The sequence below is a fragment of the Lipophrys pholis genome (genome assembly GCF_963383615.2).
Source record: "Lipophrys pholis genome assembly, chromosome: 3".
In the NCBI taxonomy this organism is placed as follows: domain Eukaryota; kingdom Metazoa; phylum Chordata; class Actinopteri; order Blenniiformes; family Blenniidae; genus Lipophrys; species Lipophrys pholis.
In genome coordinates this window covers 2,922,645-2,933,311 of record NC_137627.1, presented here as the reverse complement: position 1 = coordinate 2,933,311, position 10,667 = coordinate 2,922,645, and the positions used below count along the sequence as shown (strand labels likewise).

Here is a 10,667-nt window from a genome sequence, read left to right as displayed (position 1 = left end):
TACACAAACACGCAAGGACAATGGAGAGTGTGAATTTAAAAAGAATATCTGTTGACTTCGAGGCTCCCCTGGAGGATAATTGAGATCCTCATTGGTCCTTCATAGTTCCCCTGTCACATCTTACATAATGTAAGAAAACTCGGGCCTTAAGGATGAGTGTGGACACACCAGCAGATCAGACATGAATCACATCACTGGTGCGTCCATTCAGCTCTCCGGGATTTTAAATAAACCACCAAGTGTACGCACACACATGATCCACGAACAGGAAAGAGAGACACAAAAAGAGGAAGGAGAGGGTTTGCAGCTTTTGGAATAAAGCAGAAATATCACACAGTCTGACTCCACAAACACACACACACTCACACACACACAGAGGCGAGGTTACATTTGACTGCATGCAACTGACATATTAAAATCTGCAGCTGGAGATCATCATTATAGAATATAGGGAACAAAAAACACGGAGTTATTGCAGATCCCCACACACAACAGGCGCATCCGCAGTCCCTCAAAGCAGATGCAGCAGCAGTGTCAACACATGTAACTACCCCTGCCTCCGATCTGAGCCTGGAGGAGGGGGGGGTAAAAACAGAAAACTGCCACCCGCATCACGTGAGGGGGGCAGAAGCTTTACCTGTGAGGTTCAGGTGATCCGCTGCAGAGGAAGACCAGGTCCAGATTGAGCCGTGATGAGGAAGACACAGTCTGCAGCATCGCTGGAAAAATCTGGGAGGAGAGGAGAGAAGGGGAGAGGAGACTCCGGGACTCAGCTCATGGCGCCCCCTGCAGCTCACAACCAACAACTGCAACACCAAGAGCAGCAGGCATAAATTACAAACACCTTAATTTCAGGATTTCATTCTGAAATACGCCATTCTTTATCCATTGAAAATGTCTAACTACATGCGTGAATGCATATCATAATCTAACTTACGGTTTTGTATTATAATATCCTAAAAAATGTTTTGCCTACTCACCACTCATGATCCAATATCAGTGAGACCACTGCCATCTAGTGGCCGACATGATGAACAACAGAATAATGAGATAAGAAGTGATAGAAGAGAAATGAGAGGCAATAAAGAAAATCAAGAAAAATTAAGCGAAATCAAACAAAACAAGAGGTGAGATAACTAAAAAGAGAAAGAAAACAAGAGAAAGGAACCGAATGCAAAGCATGGATGGCAATGAACAGTTGGAAAAAAATAGAAGCGGTAGGAAAAAGAAAATATGGGGGGAAAGGAGAACATGAAGAGAAAAGAGCAATAGGATGAGAGGAGAGATAGAGGAAAGAAAAAAGATAACAGAATAAATAATGGAAGATAAAGCAAAAGGCTAAAAAAAAAAATCCAAAAAGGGAAAAACAGAAGAGAGGAAAAGAGTGATTAAAAGAGGCGAGAAAAAGATTGAAAGTAATGAAAAACAGACAAAAACAAAGTTGTAAAGAACAGAAAGCTGGTGTCTTTAACATGTGAAGCACTCTTTATTTACAGCAGGAAATTTTGAAAACATCCAGTCCTGATGCTCTGAACTATGGCCTTCAATGGCCATCAATCAATTCAAAAATGTTTAAAATAAACATTTGCTTACTGAACTTTGAGCTCTAATTAATTTACACACAGTTTAGATTTTTTTTAAACAAAGAAAAGGTTAGTTAAGTAAGTTTGGAGAACTCTTCACATTTTGCATCGCGCCAGTTTTTTTCTGTTAAAATTGGTTATTGGCTGATGCCTTGTGAGAAGAGCCGAGGAACCAGTGTTCACCTGTTAGTGGGTACGGGAGCCTCAGAGGGACAAAATGGCCATTTTTATCCTGTGAATAAGGCAAAAGTTGTCCCATCAGCTCACATCTTAGCATTTTAACATTCTGTCATTAACACTGACAACAATAACAGCAGCTGTATAAAAACCACATTTTAAATACAAGTTTATCATGCAAGTTTAGAACATCATAGCTCATATTAAAGCTGTACACGTTTCAGTAACTGAATCATTTACAAAAACTGTCATGAAATGCAGAGAATACATTTGGTATTACAAAGTTTGAAAGTTTCACCTCATCCATCCCGGTATCTAAAGCGGTATTTACAAAAGTAACAAGAAACCTGAATCCAATATAGTCTTTGGTTATTTACAAGATATGTAGAAGTTCAGAAAAAAAAGCCACATGCTTAAAAAAGTGAATTTTCTTCTTTTAAAATCTCAGTTAAAACATCAACAGACAACGCATATTAATATTATGAATCTAGCTTGTGCGACCTGTATTATTGGAAATGGGCGATTAGTGGAAATAATCTACATTATTTTCAGATGAATCAGATGGAAAGCCGCTTCTTTTAATGCTGAAAGTGAAACAGATAATATTCATATTTTTGATCTTTGGCGTTGATAGAAGCTGAAGTTGGTAGAGCATGAGACTCACAATCTCAGGGTAGTGGGTTCGTGTCCCACGCCGGGTGCCACCTTCCTGTGGGCTCACCACCTGCAGGAAGGTTCTTAAATGGTGCACTGTGATCTGGGTGACGGTGCTCAGACTGTCACCCCCGCGACCCGGAAACGGATAAGCGGAAGAAAATGAATGAATGAATGAATGAATGAAAAGAAGCTGAAAGAGAAAATCCATCAACTCTTTGACACGGTTTACTTAAAGCACCCCGCTGTGCTGATTTATCAAACGATCGGAGTGATATATCTCCTCAGTAACAAAAAGCAGTGTTCTAATCTCTCACCTCACAGCTCTGTAACACTAAAAAACACTAAATAATCCACCTGTGACTTTCCTTCCTGCAAGTTATGTTTTCTGAAAAAGGCCAACAAAGACAAAACGCCCTTTTCAAGCGAGATTTAAAATTATAACACCACCTTTGTTAAAACGACTCGTGTTTTCTGAGCTGAATGTATCACAGTGCAAATCTAAAATTACTTAATGTGAATATACTCTTAAGTAGATCTCTTTGAATCGACTTTGGGAATCAGTTGAGTCGTCTGATTGGATCTTTTCATGTCTGTAACTTGCCGGTGATTCATACTGAGGCTTACACCAACAAAGATAAACAGTTTTTGTTTGTTTGTTTCCTTCATGAGTCTTCATATTCATGGTCTGGGTCGATGTTCAGTTTGTTGAGCAGGAAGATGTCCTTCTCTCTCTCCATGGGCTCTCCTTCGATGGTGCAGGCCTCAGACCTGCGGGACGTCCCTTCCGCGCTGTTCCGGAAACCGTAGCCAAAGTAGATGGCGAAGCCTGCAGACGACGAGACGTCGGTGTTGTTAACGTAAAATGAAAAGGCGCCGGTGATTGTGCGAGAGTAGCGCGAGGAAAGTGTCCCGTCACCTAAACACATCCAGATGAAGAAGCGGATCCAGGTCCCTCGATCCAGCTGCATCATCAGGTACACGTTCACAAACATGCTGACGACGGGGAGAAAGGGCAGCAGGGGCACCTGAGGAGGAAACGTGGACGTGAAAATAAAAAAAAAAAAAAAACCAAAGGAAAGAAAACAACTAAAATAAAGAGACTTACTTTAAAGGACAGCTTGGTTTTGCTCTGTGGCTGCCTGCACACGACAAAGGTGGTCAACAGACTGACCGCCATGATGACACAGAGCAGAACCACAGACCAGAGCGCCAGCCCGCCCAGAACAGTCACAACACCGAAAGTACACACCAACACTCCTGCACGACACAAACAAACAAAACCAGTGAGGAAAACCAGGTTTTGACGAGTCGGCTGCTTTTTCTCATCGCCTCCGAGCGTCCCTCGTGTCTGACCGAGGATGGCGGCGCAGATCTTGACGGCGAACCCAGAGCGATGGGTCGGCTCGGCGTTGGGAGGAAACAGGAGGTTTCTGACAGTGAAGCGACCTCCAGACCCGGACAGGATGCCCAGGTTTCCCTCGTGGTCAGGCTCCGGGTCCTCCTGGGTGTTGGCCATCTCGTAGGAGCTGATGGGCCTTTCAGGCTGGTACCTGCACAACACGGGAAGTCCAGACCGGGTTTAGGAATCTTGATTGGCACCATTATTAATGAACATACCAACAATAACAACTGAGTGAGTCTTTGGAAACTGTGAAGGTCCTTAAACCACCTCTGCTGACCTAAAGCGAAGACGCACGGCAGGATGTTCAACAAACTGATGATTTAACGCAAAACAAAACCACTTCAATTTAGACTGTGTGCAGTATTTAGCTGTGATGAAGTTTCGGTTTGTTTTAAATGTGAGAATGACTATTACTATGAAATATAAAAGACACTTTAGTTTTTAAACAACCTGGCGGAGGAGATAAGCAACTTTTCTTTCAGGGTGTTTCATCTCAGTCTGTTTTATTTCTTCCTTCTTATAATGTCACTCACACTTATCCACCATAACTCTTATTTTTTTTTAAATTTGTTCCCTCCAATTTTATAAAGATGAGTCATCATTGTTTTTTCTTTTCATTGTGTAAAATGTATTTAATTATTATAATATATTCCTTATTATTGTTTCATTCCAAAAATTACTTACTTTTTACTTTTCTCCTTTTCTTAAATAGAATTGTCTTGTATTTATTATCTAAAATATAGGGGGGGGGGGGGGGGGGGGGGGACGTATCCTTCAGGTAACGGTATCAAGAAGGCATCTGAATTCAAACTCTGTTTTTTTTTTCTACTTATCCACGCTTGCATCAAACTTATGCTGAAATCTAGTGATACAATATTTTCATATACATGATCGATTATACAATTGTGTTTTTGTAGATTTCATGTTTAGTACAAAATTTAGTTTCAGTTAGTTTATTTCTGTTGCTTTTCTACAAAGCCGCATACAAGAACATTATTACAAAAAAAAATGAACCGTATGTTTTTAAATATATAATATCCAGATTTGTGGAGTCCCGGTATCCAGCTCTATTTATTATTCATTTAAGTCTCTAGTTTTGTAAAGAACAGAAATATATTTGGACAATTTTCGTTATACATGTTCTATGTGAGGCTTCTATTATTACTCCTAAAAATATAGTTTCAATTTCAACATTATTTAAATATAATTTTACTTCAGCATCTGCACTTTTTCCACCAAACAAAATTAAAAAATGTTTTACTTGCTTTTAATACCAACTTATTTAAAGTAAACCATGTATTTAACCGATTGAACTATTGAATTCTTTAAGGTTTCCTCCAAAACAAAATATATTTGTGTCGTCAGCAAACGTTGTAAATTTTATTGCATCACTTCCTGTGCAAATATCATTAATATAAAGTAAAAACAATGCAGGTCCCAGTATTGAACCTTGTGGAACTCCACAGGTTACTCTTTTAGGATAAGATTTAATATGAATAGTGGCCACGTACTGAAACCTTTTATTCAAATAACTTCTTAACCAAAGCTGAGCTCCACCTCTTATACCAGAACTTCATACATCTTGTTATCTAGAGTTGTTGCAATGTTTTCTACAAATTCCATCACTGCTAATAATGTTGAGCGATTCTTCCTGAACCCAAACTGATGGTCCTTCAATAAGTCTTATTTCTCTTTAAAAGCATCCAGTTTATTTACAAATATTTTAGATCAGTTCACTGGCTTTGTTGACACACTTACACACCAGAGAAGTGTGTGTGTGTGTGTGTGTGTGTGTGTGTGTGTGTTTGTGTGTGTCGACTCGCCAGCGAGATGACATAAAGGTATAATACAGTTGAGCCATCTGATCCTCTGGAGTCCTGTCAATCCTGTCAAGTGTTGAGGTTAAAAAGAGAAAGGAGGAGAGTACCTGAGGACCAACACACACGCAGCCACCAGAGAATAAGCCAGCAGCGTGCCGATGGACATGAGGTCAACCAGGTCCTTCAAATCAAACAGGAAGGCCATCACAGCTGCCGGAGAGACACACACAGGAGGCACAACTGTGAGAAACATCCTTCCTTCACGGTGAAATGCTGAGTTGTTGTTGTTTTTTCTTTTCAGTCATCCTCCATCCACAAGAGGACGCTGTCAGCTTTGCCCTCCCCTCAGCGACCTACCAGACATAAACCCTGCCACCAAGGTGGCGACGATGGGCATCTTCCTCTTGCTGACATGAGCCAGACCGGAGAAGAGCAGACCATCGCAAGCCATAGCAAAGATAATGCGAGGGAGTGGAAACATGGAGCCAAGGAGACTAAGCCAGAGGAGGAAGAGGAGGAGGAATAGAAAATGATTTATTAATCACTTGGGAAAGAGGCAAGAGATTTACAACTTGAGGAAACAGCTCTGCTTTTACACAAGTCTTCAACCGCGACCACCTGAACAGCTGAGCAGACGCCTCGGATCAGTTCAAGGCCCCATTTACACCAACGTTTCCAAGTGAAACACGTTTTAGTGGTTCCGTTTACACGACAACGGTGGCTTACGAGTTACTGAAAACCCATTTTAGAAAGTCTTGGGCTCCGTTTCCATCTAGATGGCGGAAGTGTGGCTACTTTGCGTGTGCACCACGGCCGTGGTAAATAGCTCTTCTGCACATGCGCGAGTAGATGGACCCTAAAGGCCCCTGCAGACTCCCAGAAGAACCCAGAAGAACCCAGAAGAACCCAGAAGAACAAGAAGAAAAGTCCGGCTGTGACGTCAGCCAGCTGCTATTTTCGGCAGGAGAGTTCATACTCCATGAAGAAGCTGTCGAGTGTGTAGGCCACGCCCCCCTCACGTCATCGCGTTTGGTTCCCCTGTGCGCAGGTGTTTGTGGTTTCGTTACATAAACAAACACCAGCACCCACTAGTGGCCTGGCATGTTAACTGCATCGTTTTCAGCAGCGTTTTTGCCGTGTCCATAGAAATGTACATCATTTCCAAAACGTTGCAATTTAAATGCAAAACATTTGTGAAAATAAAATGCAAAAACTACTCATTTTCACTAGAAACCTTGTCATGTAAACGGGGCTTAAGTTACAGGAACTAAACAGAGTGAAGCAGCAGTCGTGCATCTCACACAGGAAAAGTCAGGCAGTTAGTGAGCTCAGGTCCTCACCTGACAACACACCGGATATTACCGTGGCTATTAGAGGTTTTTTTTTAGTCGGGGTGAGTTGAGCCAAACACTTAAAGAGCAGGCCATCGGCTGCCATGGCCCGGATCACTCTGGGCATTGGGATCATGGAGCCCGGTAAACTAGAGAAAGTGAGAAGCATGCCGTGTACTTCAATGCACACACTTCAAATGCAATTAATACTTTTAATGATTGAAAAGAATGGGGGTTAAGTGTTTTATATTTAGCAGAATATGCTTTGTTATTACAGGTATTCCTATGAATATCATAAATACTATTTCAATGTGCATGTACCCTGATCATTAAATGTGTTCATTGCGACTGTAAACAGTTTTGAAGGTGTGGAACAATAAAACACAGTTGTCAGTATTTTATCCTTTTTCCAGTCATTTCAAGTTCAAAAACTAGTGATTCAAGCATGTTTTATGACTAAGATACTTTGAAAATATCTGTAAAGGTATTATTTTTGTCATTATTGTTGCATTTTAGTGAATAAACCCCTCTCATTTGAGCAAATAATACAATCTTTAAAAGGATAAAAATGTGCTGCCTTCTTACAAAAGTGGCCTTCTGGTATATTAAAACCCTTTCATGACATTAAATCCGCAGCGAGAACAAAATAGAGAGCATATTAAAATACACTACCGGACCCGAGTTATTCATCTTAAAGCATGCTCAACAATTACAAGTTCTCATGCCGAGAGGCAGGTGGAGACTCTTACCTGGTCGACAATGCACATATTGAGCCGAGGGCCACAGCGTAAGTGGCTGGCATCCAGCCCACGTACTTAAAGGCCACGGGCAGAGGGCTGTTCATGTCCAGCATGTAGTAAGGCATCATCATAGTGAGGGCCGTGGAGACTCCAAAGTATGCCAGGAAGCAGATGAGCAGCGAGGCCACAATCCCGATGGGAATTGCCCTCTGGGGATCCTTCACTTCCTCTCCTGGGCAGGAAACATAACAGGAGATGTCAGAGATTATAAAGCGCGCGTGCGTGTGCGAAATATAAATGTATCCACTCTCACCTGTGGTGGCAATACAGTCGAACCCGATAAAGGCATAGAAACAGGTGGCGGCACCAGAGAGGACTCCCGCCCAGCCGAAAGGCATGAAGCCACCTTCCCCCAGAACCATGTCTTCAGGTATGAAGAGGGACATGCTGCAAGTAAAAAGAGGAATGCATTAAAAAAAAAAAAAAATCGAACTATTTAAATATTCAAGCATGTCTGAAAGGAGGTTTTCAGCTCACACACTTGGAGCTGGAGTTGCTCGTGGCCCTGAGGATCTGTTCACGGTTAAAGCTGGAGCTCCCCGTGTTGTTGAGGACGTCTTCGGGGTTCAAGCTCCAGTTTTTCAGGCTTCCTTTAGCAAAGCCAGAGATGATGACAAACACCAGCACCAGCATGTTGATGCAGGTGAGGATTTTATTCAGCTTGACCGACTCTTTCACTCCGATTGAAAGAACTCCTGCAAAAAAAAAAAAAAAAAAGGTGAAAGAGTGAAAATGAAGATGAAACGTGACAGTGCTTCATCTGAGCTGCTTGGGACCTGTCAGAAAGAGGATGATGAAGACGGCAAATATGTCCGGGTACTCCGCCAGGATTCCCGGGGCGTTCATAGCCATGTGTCGTCTGCAGAAGTCCTGAATATGCTTCCCGAAGATCTCATCGAAGGTGGCGCTCCACGCTCTGGCCACACTCGACGTTCCTGTGGGAAATGTGGGAAAATATCAACAAGAGCTGCTGCTAAAGATCATACAGTACAGGTGCAAAAATCCATGTCACACAGTGCAATGCCACATAATCCAGTTAATAATAATCTTGTTTGTAAGTTGTACATAGTCAAGGTTATTCCATAAATATTTCAGCTTATTCATTTTCTTGCTCATTTAAAGTCTCCAGTCTACATGGCTGCAGTTAGGTTGGATGATCTTGTCAGTGCTCAGAAGTGTCTCACCGATGATATAGGAGAGGATGAGGTTCCAGCCTGTGATGAAGGCCCACAGCTCTCCCACTGTCACGTAGCTGTACAGGTAAGCTGAGCCCGTTTTGGGGACGCGAGCTCCAAACTCTGCGTAGCACAGCCCGGCCAGGACGGCAGCCAGCGACGCCATGAAGAATGACACCACGATGGCGGGTCCGGCGCTGTCCCGGGCCACGGCGCCGGCGAGGACGTAGACCCCGGCGCCCAGCGTGCTGCCGACGCCCAGGGCCACCAGGTCCATGGTATTGATGCATCGAGACAAACGGGTCTCCTCCGTGCTGGAGTTCACCACCTTCACCCGCAGAAGCTTCTTCCCAAACTGCTTCAACGCCTCCGGAATCGACCTGGGGGTCATGTTGAACCCGAGGACCTTCACAACGTATCTGTGGAGGAAATGAGCCCGTTTGTAACAGGGACTTTCTACAATAGGAGACTGCCGGTCTCACAGAGCCTCCCACACCTCACACACTGGCTTTGTAATGCACTTAAATTTTAACATAAGATACAGTTAATGTTTGCAGGGATCCACAGGCAATATAAAGTAGAGCTGCACGGTATAGATCACCATATCTCAACAAGTGAATGACCAAACTGCGATCTATTAAACTTATTTGGCTCGACAAATGAAGCCCTACTGTTAATGATTGTTGGTATTTCAGTGGAGTTTGCATGTTCTCATTCCACAAACAAGCATGTGAGGTTAATTGGTGACCCTAAACTGGCCCAGAGGTGTGAATGTGTGTGTGTCTATCTGTGTGTTTGTCCTGTGATAGACTGGCAACCTGTCCAGGGTGCATCCTCCCCTCGCCCAGAGTTAGGTGGAATTGTCTCCACCCGGCGACCCTGCACATTATCAAGCTGGATGATAGATGGATGGAACATAACTGGTGTCAACAGACCAAAGGTCAAATCACATAAAGTCAACACCCAGCTTCTGACCTTATGAAATAACTATGGGGTACACAGTGTGTAAGTACAAGAAGAGAAAGAGCACTGTTATTTAGAAATAGCACTTCCAGCCTGCCACTTTATGCTCACAATTAAAATAATTTTTTTTTCCAATTCAAGAACTGAAAATAAATCTATCACTTGAAATGCCACTATACTCAAAAGAGACAAAAGTGGTTGCAGTTTTCTATTATTATTATCCAACATTTAGAAATACATTTTTTATTTTATACAACAAACAGTGACGTCGTCCTCCAATCAGCCCACCTGAGTTTGGGACCTCTGCTCTACAGGATTACATTTTTAATAAATGTGCTATGTTCATACAAATTCTATATAACCAGCAACTGTTGCAACAGTTACACAACATTTTTTTCTAAGTTTATTCTTCATTACACTTAACACTCTTAAGAATTATATTACCTTTCCCCTCAAATGTTTGGTATTTTTGAATTAACTTGGAAAAAAACGATTCACGCCCAGATTTTTCCTCTTACAATAAATAATTTACTGCAAATTTAAAAAAAAAAAGTAAATTAAACAGTTAGTTTAGACAGCAACACACCTCTGCTCTGCTGTTGTTGTATTTTGCATTATAATGGTTATAAATTCACTTAAACATTCAAGAAATGGTGAGAACACAGATTACTAAATAAGGAGTTTGTACAACAAACCATTACGAGCCATGCATCTGCACACTGGAGTTATATTATCCTGGATGTGTAAATTAGGCCTACC

The 10,667-nt window shown here is 42.1% G+C and overlaps 1 protein-coding gene across 1 annotated transcript; it reads right to left on the bottom strand.

Moving 5' to 3' along the window:
- Positions 1-1,462: 1,462 nt before the first annotated feature.
- On the bottom strand, positions 1,463-9,358 carry LOC308107877 (high affinity cationic amino acid transporter 1-like). Its single transcript, XM_080460448.1, has 11 exons — positions 8,955-9,358; positions 8,547-8,705; positions 8,252-8,465; positions 8,024-8,157; positions 7,720-7,942; positions 6,980-7,119; positions 5,747-5,849; positions 3,771-3,967; positions 3,523-3,674; positions 3,334-3,442; positions 1,463-3,243 (listed from the first exon to the last, which is right to left on the bottom strand). The coding sequence occupies exons 1-11, from the start codon at positions 9,334-9,336 to the stop codon at positions 3,080-3,082; spliced, it is 1,977 nt and encodes a 658-aa protein (XP_080316574.1). The 5' UTR covers positions 9,337-9,358; the 3' UTR covers positions 1,463-3,079.
- Between the last annotated feature and the right edge of the window lie 1,309 nt (positions 9,359-10,667).

Coding starts and splice junctions, on each gene's coding strand:
- LOC308107877 (XM_080460448.1), bottom strand. CDS start 9,336: ATGACCCCCAGGTCGATTCCGGAGGCGTTGAAGCAGTTTGGGAAGAAG. Junction 8,466..8,546: donor CATCATCCTCTTTCTGACAG/GTCCCAAGCAGC, acceptor TTTTTTTTGCAG/GAGTTCTTTCAATCGGAGTG. Junction 3,443..3,522: donor AAACCAAGCTGTCCTTTAAA/GTAAGTCTCTTT, acceptor TTTCCTCCTCAG/GTGCCCCTGCTGCCCTTTCT.